Source organism: Chanodichthys erythropterus, chromosome 8, assembly GCF_024489055.1.
Source record: "Chanodichthys erythropterus isolate Z2021 chromosome 8, ASM2448905v1, whole genome shotgun sequence".
Classification (NCBI taxonomy): Eukaryota; Metazoa; Chordata; class Actinopteri; order Cypriniformes; family Xenocyprididae; genus Chanodichthys; species Chanodichthys erythropterus.
The window spans coordinates 15,737,393-15,763,113 of NC_090228.1; the positions used below are offsets into that span (position 1 = coordinate 15,737,393).

The following is a 25,721-nucleotide window of genomic DNA, read 5'->3' on the forward strand; positions in this document are numbered from 1 at the left end:
CGAATCAGAGCTGAGGCCCTGGCTTTCTCCCCCTCTCTAGAACGATCCACAGTGGAAAGAAAAGCCTTCTCCCTGTCCTCAAATGAACTCAAACATGAGCTTCCTGTTAGACCCTGGGAGGAAACACCCAGCACAGCAACCTCACACTAACAGAGGAAGGCCTTCACTGTCGAATTCTTCTCTGCCTGCGAAATTAGGTCAAGCACTTAAGAGCTCCTCGCTCATATCCACAAGTTCTCTAAAACGAATGCGCACACACGCTGACATACATAAATCTCACACATGACCTCAGTTCCCTCATGCACTCACAGAGGACAAGCACGCACAGAATGCGTCATCTGATGTCTCCCTGCATGACAGGTAAAACACAACCCCGTGACTACAGAATGTGTGTCAGTCTGACTGTCCTCTGCTGCACCCTGAATCTTAGCAGCTTAGGCACATCCCCCTGTGCCCTGTAATGTTCCCGACTCCTGTCGGACATGCCGCGCTCTAACAGCTCTTCCTCACATCTGTGCAATCTTTTAGTGCCAGCTTCAGACAGGCTACAGGCTAAAAGCTCGGGACACGCCCCTGACCTCAGCTGACACTACGGGACACTCAAATCATCTCAGAGAGCCGCACAAAAGCGAGGATTGATTGTGTGAATGCAGCAGGTTAGCTGAGGTGCCTCCTCTCTCTGTGGTGATTGCATTTTAAATTTCAAATGATGTATACGTTGTTCGTGGGGTTAGCCGAGGTAAACCGAATTGGATGCGGGCCAGCGAGGAGACAGATGAATTTATGACTTTGCTGGCGCAAAGGCGCGTAGGATTGTTCCCCTCTTTGTAATCTCGAAGGGCTCGGTTGGCTTTCCTCAATTATCTGGCGATTTTCAAAGTGTTTTAGCAAAAGACGCCGGTAACGAGCCATCAGCGTCATTATCAAATCGTTTCGAAAGGCCAAGCGTAATGCTTAGATTACAGTACCGAGTCCAGGTCATGTTGACACATTACATGCTTGGCCCTTCTTTCTCTGCTGAAATACAGCAAGGGAAAAACGGGAGAGAGCACAGAAAAACTTGAGGCCGAGCACAAAAGCAGAGGAGGGATGAAGAAAAAAGTCGGAGAGAAAAAGAATATGACAATAACATATGCCAAATTTCTGTCATCTGTTGCAGAGAGTTTGGGGAGACATTCCTGTGGGATTGACAGTTTGGCGTGGTTGTAGCACCAGGGGCCAGTCATGGAAAGACACTTACAGCATGCACACACACTTTACCAAGTCAGCCAGACCTACTGAATGCGATCTGGCCTCGGTCGCGCGCTCTCAGCGTCAGCCCGGCCCGATCCTTCCCGCCTCGGGTTACGAAGCTCTGTGTTCAACGGTGGTTTGGTTAGTTCCCCCGACAGGAGATGTAAATGAAAAGATATTTTTGGCAAGATAAATCGAGTGCTGAGTGACAACATTAAGACAAGTGGAAACAGATTGCACAAATGACTGATGACCTTTTTTTTTGTTTTTTTTCCCCAGTTGTTTTGAAGTGCTGACATCATCAGCATTCTGAATGTCTCCTCTGTCAGAAGGTATACGACTAGAAAAATGATTGTGGAAAAAAAAAGAAAAATACACAGGCCCTTCAAAATAATGCATGGCATTGTTTACAGTGGGTGTTGGATCACATAAAGAGGCAAACATATGTAAAACATCTGACGGAGGATTCATGCAAAACCTCAAAAGATACCTAAAACATCCCCATGCTTAAAAAAATCTCTTCCGTTTATTTTAGGGGGTATTTCTGTTCAAAATGCAACCAAGTAATGATAAGGGCAACTAAAGCTACACATGCAAAATTAACTCCAAACAGACTGACAATGAATTCAAAACACACATTTTACAAAGAAATAAATATGGCGGTGATAAAATTGTGCTTCCGAAATTTATGTTCCTTTTGAGTAAAAATATAGAAAAGAGATTCTTGCTTATTTCAGTTAAAAACAAAAATATATTCACAAAAGGAAATTAGAGCATAAGCAGGCCGTCATAACCTGACTTGGAAATTGCAGAGTCAGCATAACAAATCTCAAAGGACGTTGGTTAACATGTTATAGCATGTGTGTGCAACACACAGAGGTGTTTGACCAGTCACCAACCAGACGTAATGCACAGACACATAATGAGATGCACAAATCCATGCACTTTCAAATCTATTAATAATACATTACAAAACACATACACACAGTATAGCAATATTTGCACCTAAAACTGTAGTTTATATTATTCAGTATGCTTCATTAATCTAACATCTGTCAGATGTACAGATAATTGTAATTTCCCTTTTAGCATATAACAGCAGATTATTATCACATTCAATTATTTATACTGAGTTGCTCACCCTGGGGAAAAATGAAAAAACTGTATATTTAAAGATAAAATCTTACCAGATAAAAGGTGGATGTACATTCCATCCCTGGGCTGAGTCCGAAAAAGATTTTCGCCATTTCAAGCACCACTGCAACACAGACACACAAACACACACACAGTCTAACATTTCAGAATAAGCTCTATTCTCACTGAATGTAAAAAAAAATGTTTTCAACAATAGCAATATGCTTTGAGGGAAATAAAACCATGTCAAATAAGTGGCATAATATTTAAATAACTGCATTATGATCAACAAAAAGGGGCATACTGTCTGAGGACATTGTTTGTGCATGATACAAGTCAAGGAAGTAAACTAATAATATTAGCATGGATTTTCAATACAAGTGGCACATAAAATATTCTATTTTAATAATAATTATGAGTTGAGTTTAATTAATTAATTTCACTAAGTTGCATGACACATTGTAGACAGCCTCAGTACAGTTTGAGACAGATGGGATGAAATAGTCTGTAAAAAACACATTCGTTCAGCAGAAATCTTTAAGTAAGCAACCCCATTTATGAAGTACACATACTAGATTTATTTCCCTTTTAAATAAGACCAGATTCGTCTCATGATGCCTCCAGTAACCGAGAAGAATCTATAAAAGCCCAAAAGAGAGCAGCACGATCGATTATTTGAAAAGCGTGAACAAAAACGTCTGACCATGAGAAACTGACCTCTTTTTATCTGTCGAATGTGTGTGTTAGGCTACTCTATTATTCTATTCGACATGCACTAATAAAATGAACTATTTCTCGTTTAATGTGTGTGCTCGACAGACATTTTACATTTGATGGCAGGAAAATTAGCTGTGAAAACTAGGCTACAGTTCAATAATGCCCCATATGCCGGCTTCGCATCATTGGCGCATATAATTTCAAGCGTAACAGCAAAATAAAAGCAAGAAAGAAAAAAAATCAACCGACGGGACGTTACAATATGATAACGGCAAACTTACGTTATTTACGTCCGCGTTTCATCCGCTTCTTAGCTGGATCATTCGTACTCCTTTTACTGTTGTTAGAAACGGCAAAACAAACAAACAAAAGAAACTTGACGGGAGTCGGTTAATAAACGACGACTGTTATGATTCAAGTTCAGGCTGAAATTTCCTGTCGCGCGGACACTTTAGCTAGGTTAACGTACGACCGTTAATACAGTCGGTCCGCGAGAAAACTATCACAACCTTCCCATCTACACAAAAACATGACGACACACTGCGTCTTTTAAGGGTAGTTTGGTTTTTTTAAATGATCAAGGAGATCTGTTCATTCTCCCAACAGCCGTAGAACCGGACCAACAGCCTCACACTACCGTGAACTAGATCACACAAGTTCAACTAAGGTGAACTGTGATTCACTCTCTCTCTCACACACACACACACACACACATACACACACACACACACACGAGCGCGCGCAGCGACCGTTACACAAGAGCCAGACAGCAGCCGCTGACCTATCTAATATCAGCACTAAATAACACTGTTTACTTTCATTCACATTGGATATATAATGATGGTGGCTGTGGGCTTCTTTAAAAAAAATAAATAAAAAAAAATAACGGGCCGTTTCGAGGTCGACCCGTTCGGCAGATTTACCTCAGAGACTAACAGCTCGACGAATATGCAGTCCGTTTTCAAACCGACGACAAATCTGAGGTAAAAGTTTGGACTTGAGGAGCTTGTTGTGCTTGATCTTAGAAAAAGAAACACTGTAGGTAAATAAAAGTACAGTAAATAAAAGTGTGGTTCAGGAACATCCATGATTTTTGATATTTTAGGAATTATATTTGGTCATTTGCTGATCCCTAAAATAAATAACTACATGTTGCCTTACCGATGTTTGTAGTTATAGTAAAATATTGTACGCACAATTTAGTACAAATGCCTCGATATGAAATATTTTTAAAGGCGGGTAAAGTTTTTCATAAATGTTTTTTAGGTGTCCTGGGTCTTGTAATCCGTCGTTTTACCTGTTTAATCCCAAAATGGTCCCGGGCCCAGCTAAACGATAGTACAAGAAATAAACTAACTTACATGCATTTTCTAAAATGAAAAAAAAAAAAGGTTTAAAACAGTTTTGCTTTTTTTCCCTAGTTATTGTTTCTGTAAACAGTTGCTCAATAACAGAGTATTTATTTTCAAAGTAACAATTATTATTATTATCATCTTTTTTATTATCAGGCAACTATGTTGATAATAATATGGGATTTTTTTCAACTTTTACTTTTACATTGTTTAATTTAATGTGACAATACTTCAATAAAAAGAGGAAGTCTGTCATCTCAGTCAGTTGTAAAATGTGACCACAGACATATTTGCATGTTTATTATGATGATTTATATGAGACATATGAGAACAATAGACCCTTGAAATATTATATGTATGAATTGTGGTGGCTGTATCTGTAGTAACACATGTTTTATTGGAGCTTTAACACATACTTTCAGAAGGGCAAACTAGCATAAAACAGCACTGATCATGTGACTAGTATTTACACCAGCCATAGCACTTTAATTTATAGAAATCTGACAATTCTGTAAAAGTAATCTTTGGTCAATGTAATTTTTAAAAAAGTTATTATTATTATTTTTTTTTAATCACAAATGGGGGCAGGGGGGATTAAATGGGTTCAGTCAGAAGGGCTTCGGGGTATCAGGTGATTTGATGTTAAACCTGTGTGTGTGTGTGTGCTATCAAGGGCATTTTGAAGGGCATTTTCATCTGTTTTTTGCTAACAATGTGTGATGTGAGTCATGCATTCATACAGTCCTTATTTTTAATATAATTTCAGGCTAAATTGCAACATTGATATTAAGAATTTTTGTCTGGATGTTTAGTATACTTAAAGAATGTGTAAAATGTGTTAAATGTACCTACATAAAACAACTTTAATTTACAACGCTGTAAACTGTGATAATAACCCTTTAGATGCCATTTAATATTCTAACTTACCCTTATTATTGGCTCTGAAAGACCATTAGTTAGATTTTTTATTTTTTTTACTTTTTAAGTCAAGTCTGCTGTATTTATGGCCCACAGTCAGGAATAACAATTTCACAAATGTATTTTTAAACTCAATACCTGCTCATAAGAAAATATTTTACAAAGCCACTTAAAACAGGCAGAGTACTATTTTATCTGACAGATACAGATAAAAGTTTTTTCAAACAAGGCAATATTTTTCCAATAAAATGGGCAGAAGACCGAATAAACAATTTGTGGGGGGGGGGTGACATTTTTAGATACTGTTTTGAAATAAATTACAAAGATGAAAAAGAAATCACATAAAAGCTTTGATTACACACACCCTTAGTTATTTTTCCTTTTTGAAAGAAATGTAGTTTTTTTTTTTTAAAAAAAGGAATAGGACTGACATAATTTATCAAATAACTATCGTCTTTTTAACACTTAAGGAAAATATTACTTCTCATACAGGATGGTGTTGTCAGATATGATTGCTAAAATGTATTTAAGAACTAATTACCTTGCATTTTTCCCCTCTGGGTCCAAAAATCAAATTACTTTCCCTATGAATACTGGTGTCATTGCTTCACCATTCTGCAAGTGGTTAAAGTAGAAGTAGAGGAACACACTCAATGAACCCACATGTTCATCCATACAGACACAGCTAATCAGATTAAAGGGCCGAATTGTGTCCTATGTGTGAACGCGCGTGTGTTTATGTCCTACACAAAGTGGCCTCGTGGGAATTAACAGGAGATGGTGGCAAGCAGATTATTTTGAAAGGGTTGTTGAGTTCACATGGCATCACATGTTTACATGAAACTTATTATTGAACCACTTTAGTCTCCAGCATTACATGCCTCTCAAATTAAATAAATAAATACAACAAAAAAAAAGAGCAGACATTAATGCCAGCAAGTGCTCCACATTTGTAAACCAGAAAGTCGGGAAGATTTGATTATATGAAATTTAATACACACAACCTTTACGGCCTTGTGCCGGTTATATTGCTTCCTCAGGCAGCCGGTTACCTTGAAAACAGTTGGCCAGGGCACATTTAGGTCAAACGATTCAAAATGATTACATTTGCATTTATAAGATAAAGACGCTGAATTCTCACGCCAAATAGAGTCATCATGTAACAAATTGCATGCGATCCTCTCTGACGCATGTCAATCACACTGAAACGCAGCGAGAGGCCCACTTGCGGAGCCCGCTGATGTAGAGACGTCGCTCCTGCAGTGCACCGGCTGCATCTTTTGTCTTTCAGCTAATCACAAATTCAGACCCGGCATCACTTGCATACTAAACAAGCCCAAATGCTTTGGTCATACGCAAGTCAGCTCAAGAGAAGCCTGCTGCTAATTATTTTTTGTGCCCCTGACTGAAATGTGGCACTATTCAATAGAACGAAAGGGCGTAATGATCTTCAGCGGTGCTTAATGCAGAACTTTCTCCACGCCTCACACCGCCAGTGCGTGAGTGTGTATGAGTGCATGGAGCATTGAGCCCTGGGCTGTGCTAATTTGCAATCAGACACTCTCTTTGAGTTCTGTCTCTATGCCCCCAGACAGTGTAAATGGCAGCTGAGACAAAGCTCCCATTCTCTCCGCGCAGGCCCTCATAGTTTTATTTCAGGCCAGTGCTCTCAGACAGAGGGCATTCTGGGAAAGCCAAGAGATGGCAGTGGCAAAGGGGGCGGGACGCTGAGAGAGAGTGGGAGAGAGAAAGGCATGCTGCAACAGCCCCCTACCTCCCTCTACGACCGGCGTCCATGGGCACGCTGCAGTGCCACACCCACAAGGCTTGCACTCTGCCAGTGTCTCGCCATTACGAGAACAAACAACGAATTTATTTTATAGTTCCAGAATTATATTGTGATTATTTAAACAAAATAAAGAGAAAGGTTTGAATGTCTAAAATGATGCCATTGCCACTGAATGAAACGTACAACTATCTATCTATCTGTATGTCTGTCTCTCCTATCTATCTATCTATCTATCTATCTATCTATCTATCTATCTATCTATCCATCCATCTTGAAATGTTTTTTTTTATATATATCTGTCTAATTATTATTATTATTATAGTGCAATGATTGCCTTGAATATCAAATCTTTCTTTCTGTAACTGTTGAAATATTTTTTTCCCACTGTTTTGTTGTATCCATCTACAAACTTTGAATTTCTTCCCTACTTTTTTGTTTTTATTTATTCATCTAGCTTTAAAAGTCTGGAGTCAGTATTTTTTTTTTTTTAAGAAATTAATACTTTTATTCAGCAAGGACGCATTAAATAACAGGTAAAATATTAAGTAACAGGTAAAGACATTTATTATGTTACCAATGATTTCTATTTTAAATAAATACTGTTCTTTTGAACTTTCTATTCATCAAAGAATTTTGGGGGGAAAAAAATCCCACAAAAAATATTAAGCAGCACAACAACATTGACAATAATAATAATAAATGTTTCTTGAGCACCAAATCACCATATTAGATCGATCATACAGAGTAATGGCTGCTGGAAAAATTCAGATTTGAATAATATAAAATATTTGTATTATTATAGTTATTTTAAATTAAAAAATATATATTTCACAATATTACTGTATTTCTAATCAAATAAATCCTCGGTGAGCATAAATGACAAAAAATATTACAATATCAACACGAAACTTTTGAATGCTGTTGTACATACCGAGTACTAAATTGTTGCTGAATCATTGGTTTTGGAACACATGTTACTAAAACACATGCCTGGGATTTCAGTAATGCAGGTCTTTTAGATATCTTTATTTTGTTTTCAAGAGTCAAGACAATGCCTGTCACAGCCCCGCAACCCAAGGCTACAAGTGAATGATTACCGAGAAACGAGCCATGTCCTCAGACAGGGGTCACAGTCTCGAGGCAACAAGAGAACGATAAAACCCAGAGCACACCTATGGCTTTATCACAAAACCAGATAACATCCTTGACATATTCTTGATGCTGACACCCATTTCTTCACAGTAAATCAAGTGCTCGGAGTATAAAATTTGACTACTAGCTCAGCATGGCCTCTTTGTCTGAGGTTAAGTGAAAAGCGGTGAGCCCAGTTAAGGACGACAGCTGTGTGTATCACTTTACATTAAGAGTGATTTCTTCTGCTGTTGGAGCTTTGATATGCTGTTGGTTCAGCTCTTAAAAAGTATAGAATCCCTCAGTCTCTCTTCGACTTGACAAGCGCCCCAAAGATGTTTCTTTTACAGCTGCTTATTTTGCACACCAAGCAATATAATCACATGAAACAGTTAAGAATTAGTTCATATTTGCATCATCTTGGTCCAGTTCCCAGAAACAGATTAACCTTAGTCCTATACTAAACTGCATTATCAACAGTGATTCTCCATAGAAAATCCCTTTTATTCTGAGATTAGGTTTAATCTGTGCTTGAGAAATCACACGTTTAAGACATATATCACCAAACCGTGAGCTTTGAGGCTCCAAAAGCGAGACATTCCTTCTTTTGAAGGATTTGTTCATATGTGCACGATTGCCCTAGAGACCTTCATTTTAAAACCACGAGAAATCTATAGATTAAAATGTGGAAAACCAAGGATTCGGTTAAAATATTGAGTTTTAAAGTGGTGACCTCTGAAGGTTCCCACAGTCAGCCTGACAGCTGGTATTCGGCTCCCATCTTAATACTATGCAATTCTTGGAATGAAACAAATGTACTACACACTTTTTTGTCAATAAAAATAACTAATTATCAAATGGGAGGAACTGAATTGGCGAATGGGTTAAAATTGTCAACGAGAAAAAGGTGATCTTATTGGCGTAATTGACGCACAACATGGTGTGATCGAGGGTACTTTGACCTTGGTGTGACCCTGCCTGGAAAGCCTAGCACTGGCAGCGGTGTAGTGAAGTTACTGTGTGTTCTGCCCCGTCTCTCTCTGGCTCCACATGATGACAAACAGCTATTGTCACGGCATACCGTTAGAACAATTGACTTCTTATGCTTCTCACAGAGAGTCAGAAGACAGAGGCAAAAGTTTAACATTGCAACCACAATTAAATCAGAAACCTTTAGTTCAGTGGCCTGTTATAGTGAGATGGGGGTTTTGTACAAGGTGGCTGGGCGGTGGCGGCAGGGTACAGAAAGGTAAAAGATGAACTCTTTCAAAAATAATGGCTCGTTTCCACTGAGCAATACGTTATGCAATTATGTCAATTTCCATTATCGGAAGTTGTGAATGGTACCAAAATCCCGAACCGTAACGTACCACTTTTTTAGGACCTGTCCATTGGGGTACCAGGCACAGTAGTCCGGTACCTAAAGAGTGGAGCTAGACTCAATGCAGAACGTTGATTGGTTGACAGAGAATCGTCACTTGCGTGTGCTACATGGGGAATGACAAAACAAGAGGCGCCATTTTTTAAATATACAATTGCAACACAATGTCGGTGCAAAGCTTGTCTTGTGACAAACAGCCACATGCTGATACAGCAAGAACAAGATCTGCTGTATGTCCTACATTGTCGTTTACTGTGTTTCTTTCTTCTTTGCACGAGAATGGCGTCAATCGCTACTTTCCGGCATACACCACGCCTATCAAGTAAGGGTACTGTTGGCGGTGGAAACGCAAGCCGGTGTCATGAGGAATCGAGTCCCCCCAGGAAAGGAGACCTGATTCCTGGGGGACACAAATTTTCACCACACCCGGTAATCATACTGTACTGTACTGTACCGCTCAGCTTAATCTCAAGTGTAGACCTTAAAACTAAAACAAGGGGTTAAAATTCTGCCATGTTTTGGATGCTGGTGTCTCCTTCAGGCTTTTCAATTCTGATTTTATGTCCACCAGTTCCAGATCGGCATAAACCAGCTTAGACTAGCATGGAAATTTATGTCTAGCTTAGTCTTTTTAACAGGAACAACCGAAAATTTCACTACAGACCAGAGAATTGAGTGCACTTTGCTATCGCTCCTCCCCGTACACTCACACACACACTAAATGACATCACCACACATCTGTTGTCCCAACAGGCATTCATCACATGGGTACCAAAAAGACAAGCCCTCTTTTTTTTTTTTTTAGCCATACAATCTTTCCAGCTTTCCTTCTCTCTCCATCCCTCGCTTTCATTCTCTGCACTGACCTGTGGCTTATTTCTACCTCATCCTACATTCACAAGCACTTGCATTGTGGAATCGGGAAAGAACCTTCATTAGAAGTCAATTAGTCATTTAGGTGACCCTTCAGTCCACCCGTGTGATTACACACAGACCCCATCAACCAGGTCAGCACTAATACAGTGAGGGGGAAAAAAGGCATGAAAGATTGAAGATTGGAAAATCCCAGTGCTCAGCTGTCTTTCTCTAGATCTCTTGTTCTTTCAGAAGTATTTTGTTCATCTCACACACACATACATATATATATATATATATATATATATATATATATATATATTATTATTATTATTTTGTTGTTGTTGCTGTGAATAATAATGACAATCCAGTCCAAAAACATCCAAGGTCAAACTTTTTTTTTTTGCCCTTTGACCCTTAAACCAAAGGTCCCTGCAGTAGTTTAGACATTACATTTATATGCATCGCTGCTACACATCACTAACAGTTTTTTAATAACACAATACTACAACATCCTTTGCAAAATTTAATCTCAAGCCATAATATGACAATAAATATGACAAGATCTCGCCACATTTGTAGACAATGAAAGCTGTTTGAACGCCTCATGCGATGTGATTTTTCTGACCTATTCTAAAAAATGGCGGGCTTTGGGTCAGAGCCAGGCAGTCTTGATTCAGCTTTAATCGACGGGTGTATAAGTTTATACTTCGGAGGGTGGGATACAAGATGGCGGGAGCAGTGAGCTGCAGTTCTCATTCTGGGCGGCAGCACAGTTCTTCATCTTTTGCGAAGAGGCAGTCTAGTAGAGCCCCCTTGTGGAGGTTCATAGAAACTGCTCTGACCGAGGATGTGGGGGGAGGTGGGTAGGTTACGCCTATGCTAAACCTAAAGTGGGGAGTTTTTACTGTGATGGGGGACAGACAGTGGATACCCTTACACCATTGATGGGTGGAAGCCTGGTCTGAAAACAGGCAGTTTAGGGGATTATTTTGTGGAGCTCTGCCTCCCTCTACTGGTATGTTTGAATATTGCACTTTCATTTAATCCTCAAATTAGATTTTTTAATGGTAACTTTTTCAAGCAAATGAATAAAAAGTTTTTTTGTTGTTGTTTTTAAGCTATAATATAATATAATATAGGCACAATTTGGGGATTATTCGAAAATATATAATTATAAAAATAAAGCAGTTTATTTTTTATTTATTAATGAAAGGAACACAATATGCTAACAGTGAGTAACTATTAAACTACACTGTCACTACGCCAGCTGTTTCTGCATCTGTTTGTGGGTAGACGTACCAGCATCTGGTTTATGTTTTGAGTGAGAATAATAATAAAAAAGAATAAATTCTGGAATAACTTATAGGAAATGGTGTGATTTACACAGACATTTATAAGCAACACATTAATGAAAATATGCATTTTTTTTCTTCTTTTGCTTGCATCTTTTTTCTTTCTTTTTTTTTCTTTAAATATGGACTGTAATTGGGAAGACATGGCTCTAAAACATCTCTGTACACGTGTTTACAATTTTCCTTTGTCAGCTCTGGGGATTTAGCCGAGCATCATAATCATGTGATCGAATTCAACTGCGATTTACCAACTTGTTGATCGCACGCACTTGGACTCAGAGATGTCACAGGGTGCAACAGAGAAAAAAAAAAACTATGCAGAAAGTAATTGCAGATGAAGAACTGAAACCCAACAGCCCTGAAGGGAGGCAGGGTGTATAGATGTCCACTTTCCTTTCCTTGTACTACAGAACAAGAGTGCTAAACAAGCCTTTTCCGTTTCTCCAGGCATTTTTAAGGGGCTCCCAAGCAAACGGTCACTGACAAAATGCAATGAGACAAAGATATTCCCCCAAGACAAGGAAAATTGTCCTCTTTTCCCCTACAATCTTGATGAAGTAAATGAAAAGAAACAGATTCCATTGTGCAACCTTCCAAACTATAAGAGCACAGCTAAAGTGCAGTTTTGGCAAGAGAGTTCTGTGGTCAAAACGCTAACAAAAGCATCTGATGGGATTTTTTTCTTCCCATTTGGTTCCTCCCTTTGATTCTTTTTTAATTTATTTCTATTTTTCACCAGCCTAAGAGAATATCATCCAAAATTTTCGCTTGGCTGCAAATTTGTATAGGGATATGGCCCTTATTTACAAGTGGCCTGGAACATGGGTTCGAATAGAATATTTCAATTCTGTGCAAGATGTCAGCCATAGTACATGGACATAACTGAAACAAAAAACCTCAGAAAGGATTAGCATTTCCTTTACCATGGAAAATAGGATGTTTCAAGTGTTAATTGTCATACAGGTAGTCAAAGGGAGTTATATTCTTATAATGCATTGTCTCCAACATCAATTTTCTCAAATATAGCCACATTTGTTTCATCCAACTCTATGTCAGACTCAAAGGTTGCCTGAGTTGAAGGTGAACCTAAAGCAATATGTATAACAAGGTCTTGCAAATCATCAACAAAAAAAAAAAAGTCAACTGCAAGCATACTGCACCCAGCAGTAATTAGCAATTCATTTCAGGACTGAAATCCATAGCGACATACATAATGGTAACTGAAGGAAGAATAAACTACACAGCATTCTGAAAGTTGCCATCCCATTAGCACAGGCTCCACTGCAACCATCAAACACAAACAGAAGCAGAAAATCTGGCTGTGCACTTTGATCTCTGCACTAGCGAAAGAAACAGGCTCATAAACATGCCCACCCTTTGAAGCTTATGATACAGCATAGCTAATTCTCCACCTTCTATCCTGTTCAACCTTCCCTGCCTTAGAGCAAACAAGCTCATGTTTGCAGAGAGCATCTTTACAAGAGATAGTAAATTTGTTTGCTTTCCTTCATCAATCAGCTCCCATCACCCAACAGCTTTTGACTTGCTGATGTTTCCCATTATGACAGAATGCATGTGCTGTTTTTACATGCCTTCTCTGAGTATTTATTTATTTATTTGTGCACAGGGCTGATTACTAAGCTCCTCTACTTATTATGTTGTCTGAGAGCACAAGGCACATTTACCAACTACCACTAGAGGGAGCAGAATTTCATTCTGAATGGTGCATGGATGGGAATCTAAATCTTTTGTCTATTTATTGTTGTTGATGTTGTTTGCAAGATCTGATTTTGAGTTTGATTTTATGTGAAAGAAAAGTTGTAGATGATACATAAATTAAAAGAAGGAATGGTATTAAGCAAAAGTGATTTTGTTATAATGCAGTTATTAAATGGATAGTCCACCCAAAAATGAAAATTCTGTCATCACTTACCTTCATATCGTTCCAAGCCTGTATCTTTGTTCTGTGAAATAAAAGAAAACATTGAAAAAATAATATCTTCTTTTGCTGGTAAACAATCTTGGACCAACAACAAACCAACTACCAGCTGGTCAGGATGTTTTTGTTTTGTTTTGCAACATGGCTACTTAATGACCAGCTAATGAGCATCTTAGACCACCTAAAATCCATGCCATCTTAAAGGTTAACTTTGAAATGAAAATTACCCCTCATCCTCAAGCCATCCTGGGTGTATTTGACCTTCTTTCTGATGAACACAATCGGAGATATATTAATAAATATCCTGACGTGTCTAAGCTTTATAATGGCAGTGAACGGGACCAACGAGTATGAAGCTGAAGAAAGTGCATCCATCCAAAGCAGAACGTACTCCACACGGCTCCGGGGGTTAATAAAGGCCTTCTGAAGCAAAACGATGCATGTGTGTGTGAAAAATATCCATATTTAACAAGTTAAAGTAAAATATCTAGCTTCCGCCAGACCGCCTTCCACAGGCTATTCAACTTATGAAGAAAGTGTAATGCCTCTCGCAGTTCAAAACGCTTACACTACGTCCTACGCTTTGCGTATTCAACTTATGAAAAAAGTGTAACTGATGCGACATCATTTACACTAGTTGCGTCCCAAATGACGCACTATACACTATGCACTTATACACTATGTACTTGTGCACTATGCACTTATCCATGTAGTGCGTGAATTGTATTAGGTTATTTTGTCATTTAACAACGGAATCCGATCCTCCCTTCCCCTCCACTACGTAATTAAAGCTGCGACAGTTGAGTGCACAAAGTGTCCAACATTCCACACTTCGTTTTGTGCATCATCCTGGTATTTAAAGTGCACTTTTTCTTTTTGGAATTTTCTGTGTGAACGCACTACTCGCACTATTTATACTTAAAAATGTCATAGAATAGTGCATAAGTACGCGAATTGGGACGCACCTACTTTCTTCCTAAGTTGAATACGGAAGGCGCTCTGGCGGAAGTTAGATATTTTACATTGTAACTTGTTAAATATGGATATTTTTCTTACATAAACGCATCGTTTCCTTTCAGAAGGCCTTTATGAACTAATCATTTAAGCTGGCTTTTCCAAAAGAGGCTGTATCTTGTCACATCATTATACAGTCTGCAAAGTATTCAATGATTTTTCGATGAAATATTCAACATGAATGCAATTTCTTGACAGTAAGCTTCGTCTCATGCAACAGAACTGTTTTGGCACTATTAGCAATGTCTTAAACACTTAATGTGATAGGTAAGTGTGTAATAAAGCGATATATAATCACATAGGCTAACGTTACTCATGTTTTGACGATATACCGTCTGATACGATGTTCTGTTGCTATGGTTACCGCCTCAGCCGAACGAATTCGTACTTGAAATGTTTTTTTTTTTTTTCAAACCCTTTGAAATATACTTCACACGTCAAAAGAATAAATACTTTTGAATGTTTACTTCAGTTGAGAAAGCACAAATCTTAATTAGGATCAGACCTTCTCAAACTCCCTCATAATTCGCACCCATACAGCTTCTAATGGTGACTCATGCCTGCCATCTACAGCGATGAGAGAAGCTGCATGCATCATTTACTAAACGGAATTGTTGTCGGCCAAAGCACAACACTTTATAAAGAAGTTTTCACTTCCTTACTAGTTTTAAAACCAGGTCTCCCTAATAGACCATGTGAATATTATTATTATTATTATGAAAAGAAATGATTTCCAACCAGATTCCTGCGCATTCCTAATCAATATCTTCGAAATTAAGCGCAATATATCACAAAAAGGCGGAGATGTCACTCAACCGTGCCCGTAAAGGTGGGCGGACTGGAGTGTCCCCCCCTCTGCCAATGGCAAAGCACCGACACAAGACCCGAAATCCCTAAAATCAGCCGTCAGCCCGCGGCGGGGAGCACACTCTGAATTAGCCCCTATCGCGCAGGAGATGACGGATCGTGTCTCCGCGCCCGCAGCTCACGCACGGACCGCGGCGCGCCGAGCAGCAGCGTAACGTCACGACAAAACTTCAGAAGTTCGCTTTCTCCACGCGCTCTCTTCAATGTCACCATGCGCAGCATCTCATCCTGCGGTGCATTGCTGTCAGTCTACTACCCCCAGATCTTCCTCATCCTCACCAGCGGCAGCTACCTGTAGGTTTGAACAACTGATTTTTTTTTCTTTCTTTTTTTTTCCTCCTCATTTTTAAGGTCTTGTGGCAATCTGGCAACACAGTCAGCAGCTGGGGACAATTAAAACGAAGTTAAAAGAGCTCTATCGTTATTGCATTGCAAAATTAGACAATCATATGGATATGCATGAATTTTAAGAGCGCAAACCAATAATATGTTGGAGGTGATATTATTTAGTGCACCTGCTGTGTTACACGAAGAGACTGAGCATGTGCTTTAATTGCATCTGAGTCAATGATAGTTCAAAGGAAAGTGTGCTTGAAGTACAATGCTGCTGATTGGATCGTAAGTGTTATATTATTTACTTAAAAAGACAATGTATCAGACACCATTTACTGTAAAAATGTAAGTCATTTAAAAGAAAAATTCATTAAAAATGCTACAGTAAAACCTGTTTATGGGTGAAAACTATAAGCAATGTAATTTTACTGCTTTTTTAACCAATAGGCTAATTTACATGTGTTTTTAAGTAAAACATTGTATCATCTTTTAAGCAGTTATTATTTTTTGTTATCAGTTATGCACATTATAGTTAGCCTGTGTTTGTTTTGTGTTTGTGTAACCTGCCTATACTTGATTAACTTTAATTCATTATGTGCCTTCTGGTTTAACTTGTGCATTATTAGCTGTTTATTTAAGATTTTAGTAGTTCAAGTAGGTTGATATATTAACATAATGAGTTATGACATATATTTTTATAAACTGTAAAATATACAGGCACCAAAATTCCTCTCACAATGCTTTAAATATTATAGTACTTTATAATTATTTAAATAAGCAGATGAATTAAGAATAACCTATTATAAATGGTTTATTTACAGCTATATACCAATCATTATACCACCCAGTATACTAGTCATATCTCAGTATAAACCAGTTCATTCACTCAAAATTGATGAGATTACCTTTCATTCATTTGCTGTGAGAGCACAAGGACAATGTTTTACTCATTACAACATCATGTTCTGATCTCAAATGCTTGTAATTGGAAAACCGCATTTGGAAAAAAAAAAAAAAAAAAAAAAAAAAGAGCAGAGGGTGAGATGTGTGTCTCGCTGGAAAAGACTGAACTTTTTATTTGCACTAAAGTTCAGTCTGTGGAGAAATTACTGAGCCACACATTTCAAACGTATGTGTGGATCATAAGTGTACTTTAAATAGATTCTGGTCGCTGTTTCAGAAGTGGTCATTATTATTTAAAGCTTTGAGTTACAATTCACATTTTGTTCTCGGATTCCCAGTTAACTTTCTTATTTTCATTTGGTGGCCTATTGACTATTTAGAGCCTTAAATATTTGTGGATTTTCCTTAGACCAGATCTATGTAACTTTACTTAAGATGTTACACAGTGTAAAAAAAACAAAACAAAAACAAAATGCTTTTGATAATAGAGATATGCTGCATGCCATTAAAAAGTTTCCCTGTATTCAGATGTTATTAAATAACATTCTTGTTGCAAGAACAAGAATGCTAAGCTGTTATTATGACTGATGAATGGACACTCTAGGTTTGGTAGCTCATCTCGAGCTCAAATGTACCTATTCCTGATTTAAACCAGGACATTAGTTGGTCTGCTCTAAAATAGGACTTCATCGTTGGTTCTAGCATCTTCCACTGTGGCCGAAACAGTTTAAAATAGGTCAATATATGTCTGGATTGTGTTCATCTGTGTTAAAAGTTACTCAATTGACTAACATTGTGGTGAACTTTGTTGAAGAACAGATGGTTTGATTTACAAGTGTAATCCAAGTTATGTGTTTGAGTTTCACTTTAATTGGGCTGTGATCGCATTGTTATATATGGTCTTTGTCTGTAGAGTAATGTACGGTTGGCCCGTTAACCTTTTAGACAGTATCTCAATGAAATCAATTTCAGTTCCACACTTTCACATAGAAGCACTAAGCAATCTTAAATAGTTGTGTGCAGTCCACTTACCAAGAAAATAAAATCACTCAAAAATGAAAAATTTGTCATCACGTCGTTCTCTCTTCTCTGAAAAATTAAAAAGATTTTAAAGGCTGTTTTCGTTCATGCAATGAAAGTCAACGGGGTTTAAAACAGCATTGGAACCCATTGATTTAATTGCATGGACAAAAAACAAAATTATATATTTTACAAAATATCTTCTTTTGTGTTCCACAGAAGAAAGTCATACATGTTTGGGATGACATAAAGTGAGTAAATGATGACAGAACTTTCATTTTTGGGTGAACTGTCCATTTCTTGAATACCTGGTCTACATCAGCTGCTGACATCAATGTGTCTGATCTCCTCCAAAAGGGCTTTGTCTTCAGTCGTGGCTTTGGGCGCGAACATCATCTGCAACAAGATTCCCGGCCTGGCCCCCCGACAGCGTGCCATCTGCCAGAGCCGCCCAGATGCCATCATCGTCATTGGAGAGGGCGCTCAGCTGGGCATCAACGAGTGCCAGTATCAGTTTCGCTACGGACGGTGGAACTGCTCTGCCCTTGGCGAGAGGACCGTCTTTGGGCAAGAGCTGAGAGTAGGTCAGTAGGTGCAGCCCCGTGAGCTGTGCTTTGGTGTTATGCTTGTGTGTGCCTATTGCTTTGGCTCTGACTTGTTTCCAAGAGAGTGTCCCTGCGAATCAAGTGAGACAAAAAGAGGTTAAAGTGGATGCAATCTGTCCGCAAAAGGGCACCAGTGACTTTGTGAGAACCTCAACCAGGAGAACACAGTAATATGGTTTTTTAATATTGCACTCCCAAATAAATTGCCTATCAATCAAAAATGTTTCGTTACGGTCAGGGTGCGGTGCGGGGCTGTGTTTAATCCAATGGCCCTGGTAACAATCACTCTTTTGGGGGTTGGTTGGCTCCACACAACATAATCTTATTTCTTTTGTTGAAGGAAATGCATGTTTCTTGGTTGTGGTGAGCTCTACGCTGTGCGTTTGTGGGTCCTAATGTGTATGAAGCTTTTTTTATGTTCTTTTGTGCAAATTGCTTTTGTGAGACCTAAAGAAAAGTCATTGTTTTTGATATTTGTAGCAAGAAAGTTAAGTTTAAAAGAGTTTTTCAAATGCAATGAGGCCTGTATGGAATCTGCAGACTATTTACACATTTTCTACACTGATTTCGATTGAAAAAATGACTTAAACATGGTGAAATGATTTTAACCGGCAGCTCAAAGCTTCATAACCGAATCAACCAAAATTTTTAACATTTAAAAAGCAGGGTGCACTGTAACTACAGGAGAAAATATCTATAAAATATATTCTTTTCAATTGAATTTCGTATTTTTCAAGATTGAATGTTCAAATAGGCATTTTAGCATAAACTGTTGGTTATTTAATAGCCATTGTGGACTTCACTGAAAGGCCATTGAGTTTTCCCACAAAATCCGTTGGAATAATGGTAGTTAAAATTCATCTGTAGGTCCAGGCACGCATTACTTGTCAAATCATCCAAAGTCTTTGTCAGATTCAGGCTCTTGGCTGGATAAAGGAAAATCCTGTGCTCAGTCAAACCTGATGATCAGTTATAGGACATCAGCTTTAACTATGAGAAGAACCACAACGCTAATGGTCTCTTTCCATTTTGTAGGATGTAGAGGGTAATCACAGTTTCTTTTACAAGATTCAGCAATTTCATTTATTTCTTGCTTATACTGTAAATGTAAATCGGTAAATACTAAAATATTGTGGTATTATTGGCAGACTTGATGATTAGTCTTCATCTGAAGTCTGGCAATGAGGTCTGACTGTAATGACCATACTTCAGCTCTTCGCAATATGGCGCCCATGTACAATGCAATTGGAATAAACAAAAGATTTTGGGGGGGGGACGGGGGACACTAAATAAATAAATAAATAAATGGACACCCAATGACCAATGACCAAAAGAGCAAAAGAGAAATAGGGTAGGAGTTTTTTTTTTTAATGATTTTTTTGTTTGTTTGTTTTGATGTTTCAGTAGAATAAAATGGAAAGTCATGTATGCTGCATAGTCTAACCATGTGTGGGAACGTAAGAGAGAGAGCTTTCAGATACTTCATAGATTTTAAATTACATTTGCAAATGTTGTATAAAGGCATTGTTAACCTCAAATGTAAAGAAATACAAATTTAAATAATTTAGCAGCTATGTACAATGCAAAGGGAATGATAAATATTGCAGCCGATTTGTTACACTGAAACATGGTCAACTCATGCATTTTAAGAAAGGTTTAATACGAATGCAAAGATCAATGTGAAGCCATAAGCTACAGACCTAAACAGTTTAGAAAAAACATTTTGAACAATGCATCCCCAATCCTTATTGGACAAACCAATTCAACATTTTGTTTGTAATTAAAGGTCTTAAATTTGGTCATTTATTAATGCAACATTACTCTCCATACAAACAGACATCAGTATAGAGATCTTTGTGTCGGTCAGTCCATTCCTACTAACCTCAGTGGTCTTTTCATAAATGCTGACCAGCAGGGGTCAGTTTAGTCTCCTTACATCATTCTTGAGATCAGGAGCTCTCGATCCTGCTCCTGGAGATGAACCTCCCTGCAGAGTTTAGCTTCATCATTGATCAAACAAAAATGAACCAGTTAATCATTTCTTAAGGTTAAAAATTACAGTCAGGCGTGTTATGGCTGCTTCGCACTGGAGGTTAGACCCCGCTGGTAGTTGCAGTAGCTACACAGTTGAGAAGAAATCAAACAAAGATGCACTCAAACAAAAGAAACTCGCTAGCATGAACTTTGGGATGTCAGTGGTGTCAAATAATCTCAGAGGTTCTACTATTTTCTTCCTAGGTAGCAAGGAGGCTGCATTTACCTACGCCATCACGGCAGCAGGTGTTGCCCACGCTGTGACAGCAGCCTGTAGTCAGGGCAACCTGAGCCACTGTGGCTGTGATAGAGAAAAGCAGGGCTATCATGACCAGGAGGAGGGCTGGAAATGGGGCGGCTGTTCGGCAGATGTCAAATATGGAGTGGAGTTCTCAAGACGCTTTGTGGATGCCAGAGAGATTAAAAAAAATGCAAGGAGACTAATGAACCTGCACAATAACGAAGCAGGAAGAAAGGTATGAAAGAAAACGAGCTGTACAAACCATTATTAATAAAAGTATACAGGGGTTGAACAATGAAACTAAAAAACCTGGGCCAATATATAATTGGATTATTATTCACGCCTATATATGCATGGTCTGGTGGCCAATCTTCACTGGTTTTACATTCCATCAGTAGGCTAAGAGCAGAGTGCGAAGGTTGAATTGGTAGAGCAATAGCACCGCTGTACATGAAATACTGCAATCCACACAACATAATGGGAGACACATCAGAGTTCAAAAGAGGACAAATTGTTGGTGTGCATCTCGCTGGCTCATCTGTGACCAGGACAGCAAGTCTTTGTGGTGTATTGAGAGCTACCGTATCCAGGGTAATGTCGGCTTACCACCACGAAGGACGAACCACATCCAACAGAAGTAACTGTCGATGCAAGAGGAAGCTGTCTGAAAGGGATGTCCTAACCCAGATTGTATCCAAAAACCATAAAACCACAGTTGCCCAACTCACTGCACAATTAAATATCCACACTGACTCTCCTGTTTCCACCAAAACTGTTCATCGGGAGCTCCACAGAGTCAGTATTCATGGTCGGGCTGCTATAGCCAAACCTTTGGTCACTCGTGCCTATGCCAAATATTGGTTTCATTGATGCTAACAGTGCAAATCTTGGGCTGTGGACAATGTGAAACATATATTGTTCTCTGATGAGTCCACCATCACGGTCTTTCCCACATCCGTGGGAGTTACAGTGTTGGAGAAGCCCCAAAGAGGCTTAACACCCAGCCCAGAGTGAAGAACGGTGGAAGACCAGTGATGGTTTGAGCTGAAATATCATGGCATTCTCTACTGTGCACGATGGGCTTGTCACGGCCAAGGACTACCGAACCATTCTGGGGACTACGTCCACCTAAGCATTGTACCCTGAAGGTGGGGCCGTCTATAAGCATGATAGTGGACCACTGTGAAGGACTTGTATCTGTAATTCCCAAGATGAACTGATGCTTTATTGGCTGCAAAAGGAGGCCCTACACCATACTAATAATATATTGTGGTCTAAAACCAGGTGTTTCAGTTGCATTATCCAACCCCTGTATATTAAATTAAAGAATTGTCATGTTTTTATGTGATTTAGTTAATATAAACCATGTATAGTGATACACTGCTTTTAGACAGAGATTAAAGAGTTAGTGGGAAAAAAAAAACATAGGAACATTACTACTGAATTTCAAATCCCTCTCACTGAAGGGGAATATTAAGATTGAACTAAACGGGTAAATGTCAACCATCACGTACGTCTGTCTGTTGAACATATCAGTAACACATCAAACAGCCAAATAGTTCTGCTTTTAACTCAAATGTAACCATATACATAAATGGGGACTCGAGAATTATGGACATTTCTCTCATTCTTTGATGTGGCCCTTCGGAAGGTAGAGAAAATTACAGGGTATGATTTGGCTAAAACATATTTTTTCCTCTCAGTTTTGACAGATATCTGGCATCGCACATTGAGACATTGCTCAGGATGTATTGAATAATGGGTTTTGGTTCAAATTGCTGAAAACAGTCAAAATAAAATGTTAAGAATTTCCCTTACCCATCAGCTGCACAAATTCACTCGTACCACAGATTCAGAGGCCTCTGATGAAGTCATGCCCATTGTAAAAGACTATGTGAGTTTAACCAGGAAATAAAAAGCAGATAAACCACATTTATTATTATTTTTTTTAAAACGCACACAATAATATACATTATATATATAAAACAAAAGACAAACAAAAGTTTGTGCTTTATATGCATATAAAGTTTGTGTTTTATATGCCATTTGGTAACAGTGTGTGTTTTTCCCCTACTGCTGCAGGTTCTAGAGGAAAGAATGAAGCTGGAATGTAAATGTCATGGCGTCTCCGGCTCATGCACCACAAAAACCTGCTGGACGACTTTGCCGAAATTCAGAGAGATCGGCTACGTACTTAAGGAGCGTTATACCACTGCGGTTGAGGTGGAGGCTGTTAGAGCCACGCGTTTTCGCCAACCCTCCTTCTTGCGTCTCAAGCAGTCCCGTGGGTACATAAAGCCCACCGACACAGACTTGGTTTACTTGGAGCGTTCACCCAACTATTGCGAGGAAGACGCTGCGACGGGGAGCGCAGGAACGAGAGGGCGCCTGTGTAACCACACATCTCCTCACACGGACGGCTGCAACCTGATGTGCTGCGGCCGAGGCCACAACACCCACCAGTACACACGCGTATGGCAGTGCAACTGCAAGTTCCAGTGGTGCTGCTTCGTTAAGTGCAACACCTGCAGCGAAAAGACAGAGGTGTTCACCTGTAAATGAGCGAGTGGAAGAGTTGAAAAGACAAGGAAGAAAGGCAAGAAGCCAATGGAGAGAAACAGGAAGTGTTTGAAAGAGAAATGGAAGTGTCGAACATATACACGGCTTCGTTTTGCACATCAGGCAGTCTTTATGCAAGAAAGGCCATTGCCGAGGGAGATGGGGATGAATAATGAAGATGCTGGAACTTTAGAGGAAATTGCACTGAACTCAGACTGACTGTTTTGTGATTTCATGCAAACATGTGGACGCTACATATGCAGTGCAAGGCTTTAGTTCTCAGATGCTCACAGACTTGAGGAAGGTCACCTGAGGCCTAAAACATAGACTCAGAACTCTTATCGGACAGTCTAACCTGCCCACAAAAGTGACTTCTTTTTTTGTCTTCAAATTAAAGAAAGCTTATTACAAAGACAACTTGTAAAAATGTCCCACCAGTTGAGCCCCTATGGGAGTTCAAGAGGAAAGATGTGCTGCAACTCTGGAAACGCTGGAAAGCTTTAAACGTTCAGTCACACTGTATCTGTTTGAACACTGTTTTGAACACTTCTCTTTGGAGAAAAAAAAGACTGAAAATGTTTATACTGTAGTTGTCTCATAATGGTATACAGAGGTGTTAACTTCTAATATCATTGCTACTGATCTGTTGCTTCTAAAATTCAACCCGAAACAATACAGGACATTGTGTATGTAAAAAGAGCTTCTTTACTCCTGAATTACTATTGCAGTTGATCGATAGGAAAGCGTTCAGCTCATTTCTACACTTGGGAATCATCATCATTTTGGTTAATATGTTGCCATTTGCTTCACTGGTGGTTGTGATGCATACTGTTGGCTTTTATGAAAATGGAAAACATTTTTTTTTTTTTTTATGCAGAGAGAAGCTTCCTTAGTCGTATCAAGACTTGGCCATGTATGCTGCATTGTCTAACCATGTGTGGGAACGTAAGAGAGCGAGAGCTTTCAGATACTTCATAGAACTGCAATGTGACCCACCACCATTTGAGTGACCGACCATTCCCACGAATGCCAGAGACATGGGATTCCACATCACTGGTCCAGCGTGCACGAGGTCTTGTTATATTCCGCCTGAGCCAATGGACCATACAGCTATGGATCTGAAAATGGTTAAAAGGTCACTGGAAATATTTTGAATAGCAACATTTTTTAATCTAAATTGTTTATACGAGTTATATGGCTGGCAAATTTGTTAAAATATATTTTTTTATGTAGAGAATATGGCACTTTATGTCAGGTATATTCAGAGTAATTATTAATACTATTTTCCTTGTCATATTTTTATTGTTTAATTGCAGATCTACATTTTTTGTCCTGATTTAATGATGTAAACTTTTTTTATTATTATTATTTTTTTTCTTGAGTTCCCCATCAAAAGTTTGATATGAAACCATCTCATCTTTTTGTAGCCTGGTTGTATTTATACTTTTTTTTTTTTTTTTTTTTTTGAAGAGATGTACAGTAAAATCACTAGACAAATAAATGAATCAAACAGTTTGGATCAAATACATTCAGCTGTGTTCATCTAATTACTAGGCGAAATGTTGTCGCTAAACACACATCAACATCTTGCTCAATCGACTCACTAGACCTTGCGTAAAGTTTCTTCCCAGATGCACGGAGCGGCTCACAGGCTTGGGTGTAGATACTGCGAAACGCTGATCTCGGAGTGACGCAGATCTGCTCCCGCCTGGGTTTGAATAGGCATCCGACCTGGCTCATTCATTCACCCGCCGTATGCTCTCTGCCCCTCTGGTCTTTTTCCTGTGTGTGAAAAGCATTGCAGGCAGCCACCGGAGCAGAAGTAAATAGGACCTGTTTTGTTAGCTGTCTGAACTGCTGGGTACCGGAACCGCGTAAGCTCCCAACACTATACCCCGGATTGAGAGAAAAGTCAACCCGATTGTTTCACACAAACATTTTGTCATTAAAAAATATGAGGCAGAAAAAACAGTGTGTTGTGGGGAAAGTAGAGGCCTCCATTGAGGGGTATTAAAGCTACAGGGGGGTGTGTGTGTGGACCACTCAGCTCATTCCAGGACAGGATGGGGCGAGATGTGATTCTGCAAGCTAATACTTCTGGTCTGATTCACTTGGGACAAACTAAGTGCAGAACTAGATGGCTACAAGGGCAAAAAAAAAAAATGGTGTGAGAAAGAAAGAACTAAGAGAGAAAGAACTGATGACTGGTATCTGGTAGGTTTGGGATAGGATGCTAATGTCCAGTGTAGATTATGCTGGACAGTATACATACATTACAATCAATAAGAATCTACGGACCCTGTTCCTAAAATATAAAAGCAGCTATTTTCCTGTGCAAGGA

General features: G+C 38.9%; 2 protein-coding genes across 3 annotated transcripts in view; one reads left to right on the plus strand and one right to left on the minus strand.

The window, feature by feature from the left end:
* pparaa (peroxisome proliferator-activated receptor alpha a) overlaps positions 1 to 3,717 on the minus strand; it is a 59,089-nt gene extending 55,372 nt beyond the window's left edge. Inside the window, exons 1-3 of one of the 2 annotated variants that reach the window (XM_067392022.1) lie at positions 3,366 to 3,717; positions 2,421 to 2,491; positions 1,279 to 1,573 (exon numbers count right to left, since the gene is read on the minus strand). The gene's annotated coding sequence lies outside the window, so the exon portion shown is untranslated. The remainder of the gene's footprint in view (positions 1 to 1,278; positions 1,574 to 2,420; positions 2,492 to 3,365) is intronic. The other variant, XM_067392024.1, reaches the window with a different exon arrangement.
* Positions 3,718 to 3,938: 221 nt separating this feature from the next.
* On the plus strand, positions 3,939 to 25,448 carry wnt7ba (wingless-type MMTV integration site family, member 7Ba). The gene is made up of 4 exons (XM_067392031.1): positions 3,939 to 4,067; positions 18,299 to 18,525; positions 20,785 to 21,056; positions 22,904 to 25,448. The coding sequence occupies exons 1-4, from the start codon at positions 4,033 to 4,035 to the stop codon at positions 23,381 to 23,383; spliced, it is 1,014 nt and encodes a 337-aa protein (XP_067248132.1). The 5' UTR covers positions 3,939 to 4,032; the 3' UTR covers positions 23,384 to 25,448.
* Positions 25,449 to 25,721: the final 273 nt, after the last annotated feature.

What these genes read in the sequence shown, in the direction of transcription:
- wnt7ba (XM_067392031.1), top strand. Translation starts at nt 4,033, where the DNA reads ATGCAGTCCGTTTTCAAACCGACGACAAATCTGAG. An exon ending in AAACCGACGACAAATCTGAG is followed by an intron (nt 4,068 to 18,298) that starts GTAAAAGTTTGG and finishes CTCCTCCAAAAG; the next exon opens with GGCTTTGTCTTCAGTCGTGG. An exon ending in ATAACGAAGCAGGAAGAAAG is followed by an intron (nt 21,057 to 22,903) that starts GTATGAAAGAAA and finishes CTACTGCTGCAG; the next exon opens with GTTCTAGAGGAAAGAATGAA.